The 21,132-nt window shown below is 42.8% G+C and overlaps 2 protein-coding genes across 2 annotated transcripts; both read right to left on the bottom strand.

Moving 5' to 3' along the window:
• Positions 1-4,416: 4,416 nt before the first annotated feature.
• Positions 4,417-12,029, bottom strand: hoxa3a (homeobox A3a; the record flags this gene model as incomplete). Its single annotated transcript, XM_080515577.1, has 3 exons — positions 11,890-12,029; positions 7,603-8,182; positions 4,417-5,195 (listed from the first exon to the last, which is right to left on the bottom strand). Exons 2-3 carry the CDS (start codon positions 8,063-8,065, stop codon positions 4,417-4,419), a joined length of 1,242 nt encoding a protein of 413 aa, XP_080371703.1. The 5' UTR covers positions 8,066-8,182; positions 11,890-12,029.
• A 6,008-nt stretch (positions 12,030-18,037) lies between these two features.
• hoxa4a (homeobox A4a) lies at positions 18,038-20,632 on the bottom strand. Its single transcript, XM_080515838.1, has 2 exons — positions 19,612-20,632; positions 18,038-19,081 (listed from the first exon to the last, which is right to left on the bottom strand). Exons 1-2 carry the CDS (start codon positions 20,027-20,029, stop codon positions 18,726-18,728), a joined length of 774 nt encoding a protein of 257 aa, XP_080371964.1. The 5' UTR covers positions 20,030-20,632; the 3' UTR covers positions 18,038-18,725.
• Between the last annotated feature and the right edge of the window lie 500 nt (positions 20,633-21,132).

Here is a 21,132-nt window from a genome sequence, read left to right as displayed (position 1 = left end):
CTCCGCTCCCTGAGAGCCGAGGAAAAGTTTGCACGCGTATTTTTATAAATGTTGCGGCTCAGTGATGACGAGGAAGAAAAAATCATTTAAAAAATCTCCTGGTGGGGTTTTTTTCTATGTCACTGATTACGGCCGTATGGGGACCGAGCTACTATTAAACTATTGAATTCATGGAGACAAGGTTGAAATTGGACCGAATTGCCTGTCACATGATTACCTCTGCCCAATGACAATTTGGGGTTTAATCAAAAGAAGCCAGTGTCTGCCTGATTGATCCAAAAACTCGGATGAAGAACGCCTCGCTGAGCTCAGGGACGACTGTTTTTATTTACATCTCTGTCCGCTGAGTTTATCCTCCTCTCGCCCCTCCAGTCCAGTCCACTAAGCTACAAAATGTGTGTTTTTAAGAATGGCTGACGCTCACTATTACAGGGAAGAAGCCCAGCCTCGGGTGCGCGGATTCGTGCACTCCTCTTTCTCGTATTGTTTGAGGATGTCAGTCGAGAACGCCCCCACCGCGCGCGCGCCCACACACACACACACACACACACACACACACACACACACACACACACACACACACACACACACACACACACACACACACACACACACACACACACACACACACACACACACACACACACACACTTATATGCGAGAAGCTATACATAAAGGAAATAGTCGGACTTCAAGGGTGAAAAATCAAACCCCAAAAACTGACACGGAGACTTCTCTGTAGAAATGAATAACCAGTCTTTTTCACTGAGTATGAACATGTGAGTCTTTAAACATGAATAATGGCATATTCAGTGCATCCATTGGCATGTGTTGCAATAAAAAAGCTCATCCATTAAGTTAACGCTGACGGATATGACACGTTCAGACCATTTCATCCCATAACTGCAGCTGCAACAATCACAGCTATTGTGCATATGAACATAAACTTGTCGATAGGTTTACACATGATTGTTTACATGTATGCACTTAGAGACAGTGGTGATTTATTCTATGGTATTCACATGTTTTATTAAAAAAAAAAAAAAAAAAAAGATTGATATTGAAGACAAGTGATTTTTCGTTGCTTCCACAAAAATCGAACTTATAATGAGATTGTGACACCGTGTCTGGTCACATACAAACAGCAACTAAACCACAACAGCTTTTCGTCATGTTGATGCTCGTGTTCAAAATGTTTGATAATTAATAGCCACTATAATAACTACATTTTTGAATCGTTTTCCAGATATTCAAAGTTGTTTATTATTATTATTATTGTTTATTTTATTTTGTAGTCAACAGCTAAGAGTGGAAAGCCACATGGCTAAAGCTGGATTTATTGTAGGGGCATTGGCTGCAGTGCTGAGAGGGGCTTCTCACTGCATTGCCATTATGCTTCCTACCTGAAACTGCAATGAAGCAAACATCAACACAGTTACAATCGACTATTTCCAACGAATCTGTTTGCAGCGTTATTATGCAGATGGGAATGCTATTGAATTGCTCTCCCCCGCCGAGTCTGGCCTCACTGCTTTTCCAGAATAACCTGTGAAAGCCACATTAGGGATGCTTTGCGTCAGCCACTATACTTGTTGTATTTTCATTTGAAAAATATGGCTTACTGAGTGAGAGAGGAAAGAAGAGAAGTGGTAGGCCTCTCTCAGTTTGTTGCTTATATACCAAACAAAGAGTCCTGGAAGCCTGTGCGCGATCAATCTTACTCGCCAAAAGGTCTGACAGCTCGGTGCCCTCACAACACATTTAAGGCTTCTAACTCTCCCCCGGATCAAATGCAGCCAGGAAGCGGCGAGAAACACTGGCCACTCAGATTAGAACCAGTTTTTGCTCGCAGTTATATCCTAGTTGTCGCTGGAGGGATGTTTAAGACAAATAAGAGTCCGGGTCCACAAGATGCGACCATTTCCTTTTTGAGGAGGAGGCGGCTATGCGCCAGCGGTGAGTAGGGCGAGTTTTCAGCCTCTCCACCTGGCTTTATTTTTGTGAGCCGTGCATGATTTACAAAGCCACATTTATTTTTCGTTTCAGTGGAAGTGCGGGTTTATGCATGGATCAGACTGTTTGGTGAGGAGCAGAGTTGCTAGGGGCAGAGACGGATGGCTTTTTTGGAATTACGCACAGGCTTTGTCTGCAAGGAAAGGAGTGGGTGGCGGCATTTAGTGGACTCCTGCCTGTCCTACACACTTATCTTTATGGCAGGATTGATTTAGGACCACTTTCCCACGGATGTAAAGCAACGAGAGTTACACAGGGATACTGTTTCGTTTAAAATACTGGTTATGTGCTCCCTGTGTATGGAGCATATGGCTCTTGCTGTGTGTGCGTGTGCGCGTGTATCTCAATGTGTGTGTTGGATGCAGAAATACTCAATGCATCAGCTTTTTTTTTTTTTTTTTTTTGCTGTGACACACCATGGCTCAATTGTTCTAGCGTTCCCTGCTAACCATATGTCAGGGTAGTAATGTTCATGCCCACATATATCAATCATTCGGTGCTGAAAAATGATTTTAGTGCCAAATCACCGACAACAAATAAAGTAACGGTTCGATAAAATGAAATAACAAAATGTTTTGAGAAGAAATGTACAAAGGGGATTCAGATGGGAAAAAACGCTGCACGACAAATATGGAGAATTTATATTTATCGATTTTTTTTTGTAAAGGGACATTTTTTTCACTTCAAATTGAACTTGTTTGGTATTTTTCAAAAATATCAAAAAATTAAAGCATATAATTAAAAAAAACACACATTTTTATCAATCCTTTGAAACGTTCTCATTTTACTAGAGAATATAAAACAACTGCTTTCCTGTTTCCCATTGATAATTTCCTTTGTTGCAATCATAAAAACCGAGCTGCTTCCCATCGAACTGATTTTACGCATGCAGGCATCCGCAAATCTGCAGAATAATGAGACAAATAAGCTCTGTTATGATTCCAGTTCAGGCTGCATCCTCTTTGACCGCATTTGACTGACTCACTGAACATTTCAGCGAATTATTTTTAAACGATTTCTCATTTAGGCTGTTGTCTTCTTGCAGGATCACCAGAAGGGCCCGGCTGACATTTTTATTATTATGGATGTGCCCACGCAGATGAGAGGAGGGGAGAAGGCCACCTCTGCAAGTCGAAACAAGAGGAATGGAGAGTTAGAAAAAAATCAAGTAGAATTCACTCAGTAATTGACTTTATCCTTGTTGTTATTGAATATAAACTATAGCCAATATTTTCAGATGCTCTTATATTCAATAAATTCAATTACATCTCCACGCATTGTTTGGAATGGTCTTTGTTGTTGCTATTATACTCTCTTACTTTGAAATCTATTTTGTGATTATTTTATTTTATTTCCAATTTACTTATTATAAATATAAATTAGACCATACAGTTCTAGAGTTGTATCGTTCAACTGAGTTGCTCGTGTTTGAGTTTGTCACCAATTTTTTAAGTAAAACTGAAAAAATGTGCTTTAATTATATTTCAATTCTTTTATTCATTTCTTCGAACTGGAGCAGCATGGAATGTAAAACAGAAAAGAAATAATGATGCGTGTTTCTTTTTGTCTTCAATAAAGAAACTGCCAACGTGTGTCCTTCTTTCCATTATTGCATGACTGACTGATGTTACATTCGCTGAGAAAAAAAAAAAAAAAACCTCCTCCAAGAAGAAGAAATTGAAACATAGCATATAATAAGCATCATGGTTTGGCTGCTACGGCAGACTACATGTATGGGCTGAAACGGGCCGAGACGCTTATCTTCTACTATAATTCTCCCCGAATTATAGACGGAGGGTTTTCAAATAATACTAAAGGACTCTTTTATCTTTACATTGAACAAAATAAATAACATCAGACAGTCCAATAGTACAAAACATGAGCAAGGGAGGCTGCATGTACGCTCATGACCCTTGTTTTTTTTTGAAAACGTATTTCTCTCAGAATCCCAACAACGTGGCTCTTGAGGATCCTTACACAAGTGCAACAAAATGCAAACGAACACAATTCTTCAACAGCGGATAAATAAAATACGGACAATTCACATTAAAAAAAAATTAATAGCGTGTTCATAATACCCTGTTTGAGCTTCAAATTGAATCAAGATTAACAAAACAAAAAAAAAGATTAAATAGGCCTATGCATATACTGTGCCCCCCTACCTCCCGCTCTAGACGTCCTACAGCCCAGATAAAGGTCTTTGTGAGACAATGATACGAGCAAATAGAGAAAAGTTCAAGCAAGTCGTGATTATTTATCCTACGCTACTTCACACATCAAACTATAGAAAACATAAACAAAAGCGGAGAGAAGGTGGAAGCCACGAGGAGGCTTAGAAACAAAGCAGTAATATGTCTGGAGGTGGATAAGACAATGGGCGGAGTGATCCAGGCTGCGCCATTGCTACAGATGCGTCAGTTTGGGCGCTTCCTGGATTCTTCCCTGAGAGTAGTGCGGCGTTAGGTCTGTGTAAGTCGGTGTAGGATCACACACTCCATGGTGCTGACTGTTGCCCATTGTGATTGCTCCATTGTACTCCATGTTTGCGGACGGTGGGTGCGGTAGGTGTGTGAGACCGAATACAGAAGCCCCCGAACTGGGCATGGAGTCGATGTATCCTCCACCGACATAAACTGGGCTTCCTTGCATGTGCGTCCCATAGTTGCCATTGCCTTGGAGAGGGTGCGCGTCATACTCGGGCGTGGCCGAGTCGGTCCCCGGATACCGCTTCTGGGAGGGCGGGCAGTTGTTGAGGGAGTTGTTTAAAGGAGGGGGGTATGGCGTAGACATACCGTATGCATTCTGATGAGGTTTATTGTAAGAAGTTGGCGACTGGGATTCGTATGGTACACTGTTTACGAGAGAATGCATAGAGTTGAGGTATCCGCCTCCGGAAGTCGGCCCCACTGGACTCCTCGGCGACTGTCCACCCGGTGAAGGCATCATACCGACCCCTTTCTGATCCTTCTTGTATTTCATCCTGCGATTCTGGAACCAGATTTTGATCTGTCGCTCTGTCAAGTTGAGCAGGTTGGCCATCTCCACCCTCCGGGGCCTGCACAGGTACCGGTTAAAATGGAACTCCTTCTCTAGCTCTACGAGCTGGGCGCTGGTGTAAGCTGTCCGGGCCCTCTTTGATGCTGCTGACCCTGGGGGACTTTTGTCTCCGGGACAACTCTCCACTGTCAAAGAGAAGGAGAGCACGCTGTCAATCAGTAATCCATTAAACAGACACAGGTAAAGCGGCAGTGACAGCAGAGTGATAGTGAAACCAAAATAGTGTGAACACACATGAAGCTGATAGCCAAAGTATACACCATCAGGAGGAGGCGACAGATGTTTGCAGAATAAATATTCACATTTCTATCCTTTTCTTCCTCCCTCGCGTGCCTATTGCAAAAAATCTCCGCCATTTGATAAATCGGCTCCCTAATGTGACGTCCAAAGGTTATCGTCAGGGACAATTACCAATCGATGTATATAAACATTCCACCTGAGCACGTGCCACTATCTCCAAAACAAACGTAACTGGAAGGCAGTTTCTCATATGAAACCAGGAAACCTCAGATTCCCTACGAGAACATTTTGACCATCGTCTCTCCCACAGTCACACGTTGGCGTACGCATAATGCATACACAAGCAATATATATTCCTCTGGGGTGTATAAAACGGTTCGCCTTGCCCTCACTGATAAGCCTAAGAGGCTGGAGCTTGGGTGCAGAATAGCAAAGTGTTGATCTACTTACCGTTGTGGCTCAGTGCCAACACTTAATAAATTTCAGTACCAAACTTGGAGTAAAAGGAATTCAACATGACATAACCTGACCCGTCGTGTCATGGCATGGATGGAGGAGAAGATTAAACAGTCTGGTCATGTACCTTGCGTGTGCCTGTGTTATCCACGATACTGAGTACTATGATAATTCGTGAATTATATCTGAAAGAAACGGTGCGCTTACTTGTGTAAAACGCGCGTAAATCTGGCATAAAAAATGTTTAAGAAGCGCGTAAAGGATTTTTGGTTCACACAAGGATCTGTGTAACTCGATGTGACTGCATTGACAACATTACGATTGATCTCTAAGCTGCGATATATTCTGCTGTTTGACACTTCCAAAACTCTATCCGAACATTTCTTTTCTTCTCCTGAAGCAGAACGTGGGGATCAGACTGACGCAGAATAAGCTTAAATGTTGATTATATAAATACTTCGTTATCCGTGATTTAAGCCCTGTGTCAACTTCTGAAAAGCATAAATCACAGGTAAGGCTGCCTTACTACCTTCCAGGATAAGCATTTGGAGACGACAACCATTTTTTTTTTCAAATCTAGATAGAAGTGAAAGATGTGCATTTCAGTCTTCTTTCAGGTAAAAATCTTATTGACCTGCATTCCTCCACTTTCATAGGAAGTTTCAGATGCGAATCGCTTCGTAAAATGACTTGTAAGTGTCACATAAGTTCAGTTTTGTGAACTTAAGAAGCAAGATTTGACCCATAAATACTTTGGAACCTTTGACATGGAATGCGGTAGTGCATTGTTCAAGTAGGCTACCTCATTGCTGAACTCAATAAAAAATAACGTTACCAGTGTACAGACAGACAGACAGACAGACAGACAGACAGACAGACAGACAGACAGACAGACAGACAGACAGACAGACAGACAGACAGACAGACAGACAGTTGGGAACTTAAGAGTAGTTGGATTACAACTTTTTATTTGAGGGTAATAAAGACTCTGATCCCACCCGTTAGGTTTTCTTATCCTCCAAATCCAGGATTGAGTTTTTGTGTAGGTGTGCGTTAAACACACCAAAATGCTCAGTCAGATCCATGAATAACGAAAATAGATTACAAGCTTTATTGAAATGTCACACACTGGTTTTCATGTCATGGGGAAAATATCTAAGTTAAAGTCAGGCCCTGAGCAAATAATCCCACTGCCTACTCACCCTCATTAACCCACAGAGTTCCCCCCTAATAAAAACAGCAGGACAAACTGAAACAACTGTTATGTGTGTTTGTTTGTTGTCTCTGCGGGAACATTATGTAATCAGTGGAGATGCGTGTTTACAGTTGGGACAGGTCAGCTGTAGGGCACAGAGGCAACAACTGGTGGGGTGGACTAAGAACGTGGGATAAAATCCAAAAGATTATATATTTTTTTCCCGGGGAAGTCATTTAAGAAATTTTAATAATTGAATTAAATGCCGATAAGTTTTCTTTTCTTTTCGTTCCGTTTCTTTTCTTTTCTTTTCCTTCCTTTTTTTTATTTGAATAAACAAATAAATACAGTGAAGTCAACATGGGTGAGTGATTGTCGGCTGGATTTCTCAGAAAATTCTGAGAATGGCGATACATAAAGCACACATCTGAATATATATTGCAACCCAATACCAAAAATAATGACCAAAAGAGACAGAAGTGAGTCCTTACTGACTAAAGTGATTTGAACCCCTTCACCCGCCCACCCACCCAGTCCTCCTGAGTATTATATCCCAAATGAACAAAACTTAAGAAACTTTGTGCTCATGCGGTATCAAACTGTGTTTTTGTCAGTTGCAGTGGTGTTCACGTGGCGGGTACCTGAACTGGAGCTACTGGTGGGCTTCTGCTTGGTGTTCTGACGGGATTCCTTCATCCAGGGAAAGATCTGTTTGCTGCGAGCGTTAGAGGTCGGGGAGCCGTTCTTGGCGCTGGGCTGGTTGGACCCGTTGCTTGTGTTTTGGCTGATAGCACCGGGGGATTGTGAGGGAGGGGGCTGGCCTGACACCGCCACCTGCGGTTGATTGCTTTCGGGATGAACCTTGGACTGCGCTGCCTGAATGGTCGTGGTTCTGTCGCAGCTCTCCGCCATCTCCCCCGGCTTCTGCAGAGCCACGGAGCCGTCAGGAGACTGCAGAGAGCAGGCAGGTCGATGGTACTCACTTTCCACATGAGAGGCCCGGGGATATTGGACCTGATTGGCATCATAACTGAAGCCATTTGCGCTTTGATATGGGTAGCCACTGTAAATTGCAGAGCTGTCGTAGTAGGTTGCCTTTTGCATCTCGCCGTTTCCCAATATTTATTTCAGAAACTGACAGGGTCTTGACACCCTTGTAGAATAACATTGGCACCCCGTGGTCACGTGACGCCTCTCCGCCAATGGCCTCCTTGGGTGAACCTAGGGTTACAAGAAGCACTGTGAGGAGAAGAAATGGTGGCGATCCATCTTACTTTTCAATACAGACCTGACACTGGAGACTATGGAGGCAAGATAGGGCCAACAATTCTGTAGACTATTACCGTTTACCTTATGGCTTACATGGGGCACAAAGGCACACACTAACCTTGTATTACCATCTGTGCCAAACAACATAAAAGAAAATCTTTTTAAAGGGAATTTCATGTTGCAAAATCATTTCAGACCTAAACTGCGCTACACATTCAATCTATATGATTAGCAGTGAAATAAAATATAGTTACAGTACCCCAATAAAGTCAACTCTTTGGGGATGAATCATACCATGGAAATAGCTTGTTAGAGGGTTCCCGCACAGGAAAATAATATTTCTTTTACAATGTTATTCTACCAACACGGCTGTCAACAGTATATCAGATTTCGTCTTTAGCAGGTGAAAACATTCCGTGTGGTCCAGCAACTTTTAACCCGCTTCTGCTGCTATTAGAAAGAACATTCTTAATTCAGTAACTTCACAGAGCTTCCTCGGCCACCTGGTGCAGAGCATAAACAACCACATTCTTGCGTTTCTTTTCTTTTCTTTGCATTCTACAAGATAAATGGAAGGGCCCCGAGGAAACCTGAAAAACCGGGCGGGCATCCGTGCATCTCCATGACCATGTTGTGAACCTTTCCTCGCAAGCCCATAATAATGGCCGCTGTCGGTGCTGTCTGTGCGGCGGCCCGTCGCCGTGATATATGGGGGTCAGCGGGCCGGGACTGCGCGCGGCCCGGTGAGCAGCCAAACCCGGTACTGAGGCGGACAGAAACCCGGAGAGGGAACAGCTAGAGCCCGCTGCTAAAACGCCATCATTCATACAGGTAACCGCAGGGATTATTGGGGAAACTATAAAGTATAACAGACACAGATCCACAGGTCATTTTGGAAAAATATTTTATGTCACGTTAAATCTGAGAAAGAAATTATGGATGTTCGAAAGCCCCCATTATAGAAGCATAGAAGTGTACCACACTGGCTATTTGTTGCTGCTTCTACAACTACTAAGAATAATAATGTTTTTTTTGTATAATCATAAATACATTTTTAAACTCAATAAAGTGCATTAATAAAAGTAAAAAGCACAGCTAAAATCTATGCATTGTCATTTATTTCCAAAATAATGCTTTTGTCGCTGCTATAAATGGAACAACTGCCCGTCGCCTTAAGGTGTGGACAAAAATAAAGTATTGCGACATGAAATAAGATAAAACTCTTGCATGTTGTGGTATTACAATATTTCCCCTCTGTTATTCTTGAGTTTATTTGTAATTGTAAATGTGACCCTAAATATGTGAATAATATTACTACAGACTGCGATAGAAATACTATGAGTTGTGTGTTCCACAAGCAATGAGTGCAGTTGCTGTATAAATCCTTAAAAAGACATAAAGGATTTTCCAAAATGGACACAAACGAAAATGAAATGAAAGCGTCTGCATCAGTGCAGCCGTGCAGAGCAGCAAGTAAATCAGCCTAAAATGAGCCCTGAGCGCAGCTTCACCGCAGCCTGAAAGAAGGTGTCCTCGGTGTATCTGCACTCATGTTGACCGGGGAAAGATATCAGAAAGCTTTGTAGTGTGTATCTCCAGGCGCAGCACCGCGATAGTCATAAATGGCAGAGAAAGAAAGACAACAGACAGAGCTGAGCTGTGCGTACAGCTCCCTGCTCCACGCTGGACAAATCTGGCTGCCTGACTGTGTGTGTGAACTCTTCCTGAACCGAGATCTAAGTCATACGGTGATAAATCACCGCGCGACACACAAACTCCGCCATTTACAACCGAGGGGAGCCTATTTCTGGCCTGCTTACCTTATCCTCTTACGACGAATGCAGAGCACCGAGCAATATTTTCTCATTCAGCGACGAAATCGATCAAAGCAATAATCCAGAGAAAAGTTTAAAGGCAGGGCTGACTTGGTGGAGCAGCAGTAGCAGACTGCGTCCTGCCATACAGCAGGCATTAGCAGCAGCCACAACAAAAAGGGAAGAGCCGAGAGAAGACCCTTTCCTTTTTTCCTTCTCCTTTTTTTTCCCCTACTCGACGTGGATGGGCACACCAAGATTACGAAAGCAGGCGTGAGCAGTCGGGTCAGAGAGATAAGACTTATCTGGCCTCAAGATTGAATTTACTCTCATGCCACAGAGCAATGGCCAGGGCTTCATATTAAACTCAACCTAGGCTAAGCTGGACTCCGTGATCCTTCACCAGTACCATGCAGTCACCAGTGAACTGCCCAGAACCAGAGCGTCACCATAGACAAGAAAAATTATGCAAATGAAGGTAGCGCCTTGGAAAGCCAGTTCAAATCAAGTGGTCTCCTCTCCTCCTCCCCCAACCAAATGAGGTAGTGCATGTAAAAAAGAAAAAAATACATTTCTTCATTACAAATTGCACACTTAACCCCTAAACTGTGCTAAATCTCTTTGTTATTATTTACTTCACGTCCTGCAGTGGAGTTATGGACCCAGTGAGATGTTGGAGAGAGAGAGGACGAATACAAAGGAATAATCAGGCGCTGACCGTGCTGCATTTCCATCTCCATGGGACATAAAGGGCTTCTATCCACGGCTTAATCATTAACCCACATTTTTGCATTTAATTTTGTCTTTCTGCACAAGGACGCTCAATTCATCCCTGCGTCAGGTACCTAATTTTTTACGCTTCTTCTCTTGTATATATTGCTTTTTTTGAGAAAAAAGAAATATTTCAGAAAGCACAACTGGAGACTAAAGGGGCATTCGTTGTGTACTGAGGGGGGAATCCCACGAGGAGAAGAGTGTAAAAAAATGGACAGAAGTTTCATCACCAAAAGGCAAAGAAGAGGACGCAGCAAGGGAGAGCAGAGCCGGCAGCAGGGGGAATCCCTCTTTTTGCAGTCCCCCCCTCCCCTCAAAAAAAAGACGGAGAAAAGTAGATTTATGTCCTCTCCGTCTTCCCGGGCTGTAAACACATCCAGAGCTGCAGCTTCTCTGTTGGTTTCAGACTCTGGGACAAAATTCAATGACACATTTCAAAAGGTGGAACAACACGGACGGCGTGGGAGGTTGAGTGGGACAGAAATCTACGCGTGAGGATTTTTTTTCCAGCTTACTCGCCTCTTTCTATTACAAACCAATGCAGTGACTTTGTGTAATTATTTACTTCTTTGTGCTTTGCTAAAATGCTGATTCGTCTTTTTTCTTTAATTTGGCCCTGAGGAGAGGGTTAAAAGTCACTGGGGTGGCGGTGGATGATGCCGTGCTCGGCAAGGCGCAGGCCAGCGTAGGAGGAAAAGGCTAAAATGCAGATTGAAAAAAAACGATAAAAACATTTCAAAAAGCTGAATTCAGTCAGCTCTAGCAGCTAAAAGCAGGTGGCTTTCACAGAAAGCAGTTTCTGAAATGAGTAAGGCGCCGCTCCAAGAGCCGCGATTCCCCTCGTCACTTTTATAGTGACAAATTACACCACAAAGACAAGTGGAAGAGAAGGAATTATTGCTCTCGGGCTATAGTCATACTGCTGCTACAAGGAAATGTACAAGCCACCGGGCTGCTGCTCCATCCTATACCAGCGCTTCGGTGGGCGTGCGTGGTACTTATTAGAAATTGAATAAGGATATCAACCATCAAGCATTCATAACACAAATCAATAAAGATATATGGACTCACCGAGGGCAGTTCAAGATGTCTCCAAGACCGTGCAGTGGCCTGAATTCACTGGGCTGGATTTCTGCAACGAGGAGAGTGGGATATACGTTTTAAAATTTCCCCCAAATGTTATCAGATATTTAATCTATGGAATTTATTTTTTAAATCTACGCTCCGATTTATAAGAAGGATCTAATCTAATTTATACTACGGTCATTGTTATACGTGGTCTTTGAGGCTCGCGTTTAAATGACCCAAAAGAGAAACATCTCGCAAGCAAGATACATATACGGTAAACAAATTAAATTGTATCGTAAGCATTTAATATATTTTGTGAAATTATTTTATGGTCATTTGGATTATTTCAGGATGAAAACTTTTAAAGCGTCAGTGAACCGTCAAATCCAAATTTCATTTTGTAAGTGATGAAATGTATTATTTTTTTAGAAAACTGAAAATGATCAATAACTAATAAACAATGCAGAATAAAAAACCATCCACTTATTTTTTGTGTGTCCTTTTACAACACAGAATTACAATCATATCATATTGCGGCATATTAACATAATAACACTAATAATGTTAATTTCTCTCCTTCATGCAAATAACGTGTTTTGTTGTTTCCTTGCTGGCCGGTAAGCATTTTCTCTCCGAACGGATCGAATAGTCATTAGCTCTTGCGCACCATCTTCCCCAAGTCCCCGTGCCCATAAATCACGCTGGAGCGCCGTGACCTCAGCGCGGCCGCGCGGTCCTGGATGGCACTCCGTCTTCCATTATATCCTCGTTTCCCTGGCGGAGCGACACAACCCCACCGCTTTCCCCTACTTTTTATGAAGCTCATCTTGATGTATCATTTACGCCAAAATAATATATATATATTTTTGGGAAAAAAGCACGTAAAAGAAGGAGATGTTCTGTTTTATAGGGCAACCTGCACTTTGGAGGCGCCTTGCCTCTCTGTTTGGGTTTTTTTCTTGGAAGCCCGATATTTAAATGGATGCTTTATTTACAAAAGGCATCACAGGCCTATTTATCCAAATGGCGGCTCATGTTGTTAAAGATGCGATTAAAACAGGGATCTATCATTTCTTGCTGCTCTGTTTGCATTGAAACTAATGATGGATTGGTTATGATGTTAGTCCAACAACCATAAAATGAAACAATGCCTCAATCTTAAAGAGTCCGTATAAATTCCTACATGGCTTTATAGAGTGTGTGTAAATCCTTTAGGGCGATTTATTTTATGTTTATTGGGAGGAATCGGGGATCTTAACCGATAGGTGGATATCGATAGCTTGATGATTTGTGTCTATTTTCTCGCCCTGGAGAAAGCCTGGACCCCCTTTTTTTTACTGACCTCTGCCTGCTAAGCAATAACTCACGACAGTAATGAACAATCGGCGGAAATACCTCAAAATAAAATCCATCCTCCCAAAGCTCGCGCTCTGACTCTGTCCGCGTGGAAAAACATATCCGTCCGTGACAGCCGAATACATCCACAGACCCAGGTCCTCTCTCCCTCTCTCACTCTGCCGCCACTTTCTTTTTCTCCCCTCCGATTAACAAACTACAAAGCCTGGAGTCCCCTCACGGAAAATGGGGGTAACCCGCATATAATCTGCATCATATGGTCAGACCGGGGCTCCGGTTTTCTTCCCAGTGCCATAACACCGCGCAGTATTATGCGCCGCGCTCACGTGACGCAACGTCAACTTAAATCCCTTTTATTTGAGCCCGTGAATCATTAATGGAGGCAGTCATTGCCCCTGAGGAGAAACGGATCAGTTTGGAGGGAGAAAAAAGAGGGGTTTGTGACACTGCAATGTATCTGGCAGAGGAGCAAGCCTCTCACAGAGAAGCAGCTTTTCCACGTGTCGCCCATTCAGAGCGAAAGACTGTTGTGTCAGTTTTAAAGTGCCATATATTTGCTGCCTGTTAACGGCTGAAAGAGCTAATCCCGGCTGTTTTATGCTGAGTTTCAAGTACAGACACAGACCCTGAGCCAGGCTCAAGCCAGAATGTTTGCACTGCAGCGTGATAATTCGCACTATGCGAGGCTTTGCTTTATACTACGAGTTAAAGGTGGCATAATAATTAGGCATCACTCCACCAAACACATTTCCCTTCTCTTTACAACACACTCAGGGCCGTAAAGTGTATCATAGACAACTTAACTCATTATTGCCCCCCCCCTCCCCCCCTTCCCCCAGTCTTCATTGTCTGACTTCTTTAGTCTCTCCTCCTCCATCAGAGGCTGCACGCGACCGCATAAACAAAAACAAAACGTTGCGTGTTTACCTGTCCTACACGAGGTGGCTGTGCGTCCTGGTGGTCGTGAGCAGCGCCTGTCAGTCAGCACAGAGCGGAAAGTGGAGGCGAGGGAACTAAAGTGCGGCTGCTCGACCCCGCTGATCAGTACATGGACCCCCATTAGACCTACATGCACTTATGCATTTCCTATGAGCAGCTGAGTGATGGTAGAAATTACAAGGTTGTGCAAGGTAAGACGTTTTTTTTTTTTTTTTGGCGCATTTAATTCGCCAAGCTCGCCAATATATAAAGTAATTACTGCTCACAGGAGTGGAGGATATCTGGCGTCTTACATTTTAGGTAGAGCCAAACAAGACGTAGCCCGGAAGAAGTTCTCTCTTCTTGGCACCGTTTGGCGCTTGTTTTCCGTCAACACGGAGCAGCGGGCGTGGAAAACTCCACCACAACTATTAATCATGCGGGGCGGACACAGACAGCATCCCACTCCCACACCAGTCTTTGTCTTCTCAAACTACAAGTTGAGTGGTAAACTTTTAAAGACGTGAACAGAGGCAGGTCTGATCCTATTAATTCACCTCAAGCAGAAGAATAATGGGGGTTAAACGTTAACTTTTTACGCGCGGCTTTATGACGCAGAAAACCACACCGTTGCTCTTTTGTTGCACTGAGAGTTTGTGTCTGTAATATGTTGTTTTGCTCTCCGACAGATGTGAGGCTGTCACCGGGATTACATGGCTCGACATGACCGCGCAACTGGAAGATTATCTCACGTTGCCTTTCGCCACCGCACCTGAACTTTTCCCTGACCCGGGCAGGGGCTTGGAGAGTTGAGTGGGAAGTTATTTGGGGGTTCAAAACAAGACGAGAAGACGAAAATCAAAGGCTCTCAGCTGGTTTCATGCTTTTTCCACTTTTTGATGCATTGTTCTCGAGACCTTCTCAAAAAGTAGATTGATTTTATTTTAAATTTCAGCACGTTTACCATAAAACAAATGATTTTGAGATATTTACACAAACCAGGGCTCCTTATCGCTCCTCCGCTAAAAGGAGTTGCAGACCTGTGGATATCTGCCAGGGAGAGTTCCATATCTTCCCACAATGTTGACAATCTGAGCTCTTAACAGTCATACTGGTGGAGCAGCTTGATCACTCTTTCTGTGAGGTTTACACCGGACCACATAAAGGCGAAGACGAAATTCAACACCCGTACAATGTGAGGAGTTTTCTCTAATGTACACAGAACAACACGAAGTACTATTTGTTTATAGTTGTAATAAAGTAATTTTGATTATCACGTACATTGCTTGTTGGAAATGTTTCAATGACAACAGCTGTCAGGTGAGTGACTCCCAAACAGAGCATAATAATAATAATAATAATAATAATAATAATAATAATAATAATAATAATAATAATAATAATAATAATAACAACAATAATAATAATGATGATGATTTTTATCACCCACGTTGGCTTTTAACATTACTTTTATTGCTTATTCGAAGTAACACGTCTTTATTGCTTAAACACGAAAGTAATCAACGATGTGACGTTTATCCAACTTGTATTAACCTGGTGCATAGAAATACTTCTCTTTTTAACTGGTTGAATTGATTGAAATTGTTTTTGCCTTTGGCTGGATTTAATTTGATGTCAAGTTAGTGATGCGTTAGTGACTACCTTGTTCTGATCTGATCTCTACAGTCTACAAAGTGTACGTCTTCAAATAAAGGTAACCACTGAATCTATTTTTAACAACAATGCAGAACTAATGGACCAAGCTCGTCTTGATCTGATAGCAAAAGTTGAGCAAAGTTTTCTTGAACCCCAATATCACCTTGAAACATGATATATATTCAACTATCTTGAATACCTAAGGTGTTACCACTAATACCCAGTTAAAAATACAATTAAATATTTTTTTCTAAAAAAATAAAATGAAAAATGAAAAAAACAAATGCCTGCCTGATTCCAGAGCATCGCTAACCAGAGCAACCAAGTTCCATTACACTATTCGTAAAATCAGGCAAAAAGCCTTTTTTTTAAATGCAGGAAATATCAGTAGTTCGGTTACTTTCACAAAGTAAGAATGAGCCAAATCTACTCACAAGTCATGACGGTCAGTGTCCAGCGAACGGAATTTTGTCAGAAGACAGGAGCCCTGACTCGCACCCTGCAGAGGATCACTTCAAATGAAAATAACTCAGATTTTCAGATCTATTTCTGACCCCGGGGGCATTCATTATTCAACAAGTCACGTGAAGAGGCGAATTAAATTTTCAACACATTGGAAGTGACCTCTATTCGTGAATCAAATGACTTGAAATCTGTAATTTAGCCATAGTTGGACTTTTTTGGAGTCTGCGCAAAATCGGTGCCAATCAGCCATTGCCATCTCCTGCACAGCGTCCATGCTGCAGCAAAAGTCTCTGGGCATGGCTGAAGACATTTGATATATTTCTGCTTCAAATGTGTTAATTGCTTGGTTTTGGGTGACACGAGGTTTGCTACAAAACCACATTGATTGTGTCTAAAATATACACAGGTTCTCATTTTAAAGCGGTTCCTCGTTGTGTCTAATTTTGAGGCCGATTTTTTGTGAATGTCAGTTAATTTACGACTGAGTGCACTGCAAAGCCATTTATTATGCATTTATTGACATATTCATTGAGCTGAAACGATCACTACCAAGTTAAACAAGGACGTAAAAAAAAACCATGCACAATAAGCAGCAGCTCATATTTGCTCTGTCTACACATCTTGACATGGTATTTCTGTGATGATTTGCAGAAAATCTGTTTCTAAAGATAATCCTATTGACATTTTGTGCTGCAAATGTAGTCCTAAGCACTGTCTTTGTTTCCTCCCCGATTCTGGGTAAATTTTATATGAGAAGAAAAAGCTTGCAGAGGTCGCAGCGCTGATGTATGATCTGAACATTGTGTGTGTCGAAAGGTCATGGGTCAGACGAAGTGCTGCGAGCCGGTGATTGGTCAGAGTCGACCGTGTCCCCCAGCTGAACTCTCTATTGTTTGGATGTAGCAGGTAGTGACCAACACTCACACTCTGGTGCACTAAGGTTGGCTGAAATCTCGGCAAGTGAGAACAATATGTGTGGCCGGATACATTTAACAATTTAGGCTTGGCATGAAGCCTATGTCAGTGAAACCTGCGAAGCTTCGCAGCCAACAGATGATATCTGACTCGAACATATTCCGAACAAATCTCCTCTTAAGCCGTGAAAATGCACAGACGTCCATGCACATTTTACGCTTAAGACTTTAAGACAGAGCGCCATTGAAAAACGTAACATGAAATTAACAACGTGTTATCAAAGTGTGTACATGTTAGCGCACTCCCTGAACACCCTTAGTTATGACTTGAATGCAAAGTCACATTTATGACCTACAAATGTTGTTTTTATCTTGGAGAATTCTTTGTGTGAATAAAATAAAATGCTTATTAAAATACTGCTTGTATTTATTTTGTGTGTAAAGAACAATTTAATTAAACACCACCACACAATTTTGCAATTGAAGAAAAACAATGATTTTAAATACGCACCTTTGATCAGTGACGAAGAACTTTGGAGAATGAAAGGTGTTTGGGGTCTAAAATTAAATTTGAAAATAGAAATCCGCGTACGTCTTATTTCTAACAACTATCCAAAAGGGTTTTTTTGTTTTTTGTTTTTTTTTTCAGATTGCAATAACTGCGTGACATGTTGTGTTTCGCTGGAAACGAAATTTGCCGTGACAGAACATCCCGAAGCCATGTCAGCCTTATAAGTGAAGTACACGTTTATTTCACAAGGACAGATTTATCCTACACTAGCCTACATTACAACAATCAGTACTGAGACGACACGTACAGATATTCACAGTTTAGAGCACAGCACAACATAGGACGCACTAGCACAAATAAAACTGGACCTCACAACAACAAGAAACATAAACCTATATGACGGAACACTCTCCTTATTTGTGCCTTCATTATGATTTGTCTATGTACATTAGATGTGAAAGTCACTTGGACTACATTCAACAGTAAACCAATCCACTCAAACACACTGACTACACTTCTACTCTGACTGATGCCTCATCTCTAAAACAGCCGTCTGGTTTCCTAACAGGCATCGACAGAGTCTCACTAAATATCTTTCAAGTATATTAGAACTTTCCATGAGCAATAATAAAAAAATACAAAATAAAAGAGAACATAGAAAAATGAGTTCAGACTTACTTTCACGTCACTCAGTTTTAACTGCAGTAATACATTTTGTTCCAAGTCCTACGTTTTGAATGTGCGTTATCCTTCTTTCATAATAATAAACAAATATATAAACACTTCAGTTGCCACCGTGGCAATTAAAGGTGAATTTCAAGCTTATATGAAGAGCGCGAGGACAGCCGGAGAAGGGAGAGGGTACAAAGGATGTGACAGGGGCCCAATGGCAAGGGCGGGGAGAAAGAGATAACGCCATGTGTGTGTAAAATACTGAGAATCGGTCCATGAAATTCCACTTGTGTTATTCGCCATCTCAGTCTGGATTGGGTTTAGTTGGGGTTGGGTCCATTCGTGCACTATAGACCCGCGGTGCACGGCGTGGGGACAAGCTGCTGGCCTGTTTTGATTTGCTGCTGCTGCTGCTGCTGCTGCTGCTGCTGCTGCTGGGCCCCCGAGGATGAAGACGAGGCCGAGCTGGAGGAGCGGATCTTGGTGTTGGGAAGCTTATGCTCCTTTTTCCACTTCATCCTCCGGTTCTGAAACCAGATCTTGACCTGGCGCTCGGACAGACACATTGTGTGCGCAATTTCCACCCGTCTGCGCCGGGTGAGGTACCGGTTGAAGTGGAACTCCTTCTCCAGCTCCAGAGCCTGCTGGCGGGTGTAGGCAGTGCGGGACCTCTTGGGCACTCCTCCATTGTAACTGGCATTGACTGAGAGGGGGGGAAAAAGCCATACACAGGCAAGCAAGCAGGTGTTACATGCAGGTTGAGAGCGTTTATTCTAAAGCCCCTAGTTCCGCCACTGGACACATTATGGGGCGTAAAACTAAAATATTTCTCTGTTTGATGAGGGGAATTACAGCCGTTTTGTTTGCATTACTCCATCTCTTGTTTCAGTTAACAGGCATGACCTCAATATGGAGATGTCGGGTGTACAAGCATTCGCATCCAGGGACAGATCAAGCTCAGAAATGATTAACAAAACAGCGGGGTTGAATATTACAGTTTGGCCGGGCTCCAGTGGTGGAGGTAGTTTGGGTTAAAAAGCAACAAAGGCACATGGCCCCGACAGACGAACACAGGCAATAAAATTTACGAGGGTCCTTAATTACCGACCCTGCTGCTCGATAGTCGTAAATTGCTGTTGTAAGGGCTGCTACTAGTGCCGCCTCAATAGGCGTGCGTGTGTTCCAGTGGTTGTTTCTCAGTGGTTCTGCTGTTTAACCGTGACGATAACTCACCGGTGTTAACGTGGACCTTTTTCATCCAAGGATAGACCACCGGCTCCTTGCCCTTCGCCACGCCGGGATATACCTCAGCGGCGAGGCTGCAGTCTTTGCTGGCGTTTGCCCCTGCGCCACCGTCTGGGGCCGCGGTGAGACGCGGACCGTGGCTCTGTGGAACCGGCTGCGGCTGAGCGTGGTGGCCATCGCTGAAATCGTCGAGTCCAGCGGCGGGGACGTTACCGTAATCGTATCCCGATTCCGTGTAGTTTGACCTCGGATAGGATGTCTCGTCGTGATGGGGAAAGCCCGTATCTTTTGGCCGCTCGTAGTAGTCGCCGGGGTTGGGGATGTATCCGCTCTGCTGATATTCGTCGCATGGAGGAAAGGATGGCTCGATATAGTTGGAGTTTATCAAGTAGGAACTCATGGTCATTAATTTGTGAAGTGCAACAATACTAATTTTTATCGCGCTGTCGTTTTTCTGATCTCCCCAAAACCCTCCTACTCCCTGTCAAATGTACAAAGTTGCCTGGTCACGTGCGAGGAGCCACCAATCACCGCGTGTCCTGTGGGCATCATGTAAACAGGAACCAATGGAAAGCATGGCACTGGTACCACCAGCGCCGCTCGGACTGGCTTACGTTGGTGTTTTCCTTATTAAATCACAGCATAAAAAGCAAATCCTATAAACTAACTTGTTTACTGCAAAGAGCCAAACTTATATGGGTGAGGCTTCTCCTGCACGAGAAGCACTCGAGTGAAACACAAAGTGGATGGAGCACACGAGTCAAAATGATGATTAAAAAGGTTATGCACTAACAAAGCACTATCTTTGGAAAATAACAAAAACATCTTACAGGTTGGTGGCGTTTAGTTTTGCTTAAGAATAAAATACAATCTCAGAAATACTCCAGAAATCACCACACAGTGTAATATCGCACTCAAAACAGCGACGTGCGCCAGCTTTCTGTCCAGCTGAAGAGCCGGTTTACTGCGGACATTACAGTCTGCACATGAAGCTTGTGCATCTGTAAAGTCTGGATGCATGCATTCGAAAGTACAATAATCCATCCTTCAGTTGCACAAATGCATAGATATACCACAGCCGCATGTCACTGCAATAAATGCCATCAGATCACAACAATCTCAGACTGGTTTTGTTGTTGTCCTGCAAGAATACCACGATAAACTTGTTGTTGACAGCATGAAACCCCACATAATAACAGTTGTTACGTGTTGCTCACTATTGGAAACCTCATTCAAACACGGTTCAAAACAACTGACCAGCAAGGAAGTCAGAGCTGACTTCATAAACCATGTAGCAAATATAATTTAGAATAAGACGTGTCAGCTTAGAATACGTCAGCATGCTGGAAAAACAGCTCAGACTGTTACTCAAATTTGTAAGATTTCTGCTCATCCTCGAACTTGCAAGTATTTTGTGAAACGTCTCTCCTCTGCTTTGTCACATTGTTGCAGAGCCAAGCAACAATTTACCACCATAGGATATTTGGATTTAATAATAATAATAATAAT

This window comes from Blennius ocellaris (genome assembly GCF_963422515.1).
Source record: "Blennius ocellaris genome assembly, chromosome: 20".
Classification (NCBI taxonomy): domain Eukaryota; kingdom Metazoa; phylum Chordata; class Actinopteri; order Blenniiformes; family Blenniidae; genus Blennius; species Blennius ocellaris.
Note: the sequence above shows the minus strand (reverse complement) of the source record. Positions and strands in the feature narration are given on the sequence as shown.

Coding starts and splice junctions, on each gene's coding strand:
- hoxa4a (XM_080515838.1), bottom strand. CDS start 20,029: ATGACCATGAGTTCCTACTTGATAAACTCCAACTATATCGAGCCATCC. Junction 19,082..19,611: donor AAAGGTCCACGTTAACACCG/GTGAGTTATCGT, acceptor CCCCCCTCTCAG/TCAATGCCAGTTACAATGGA.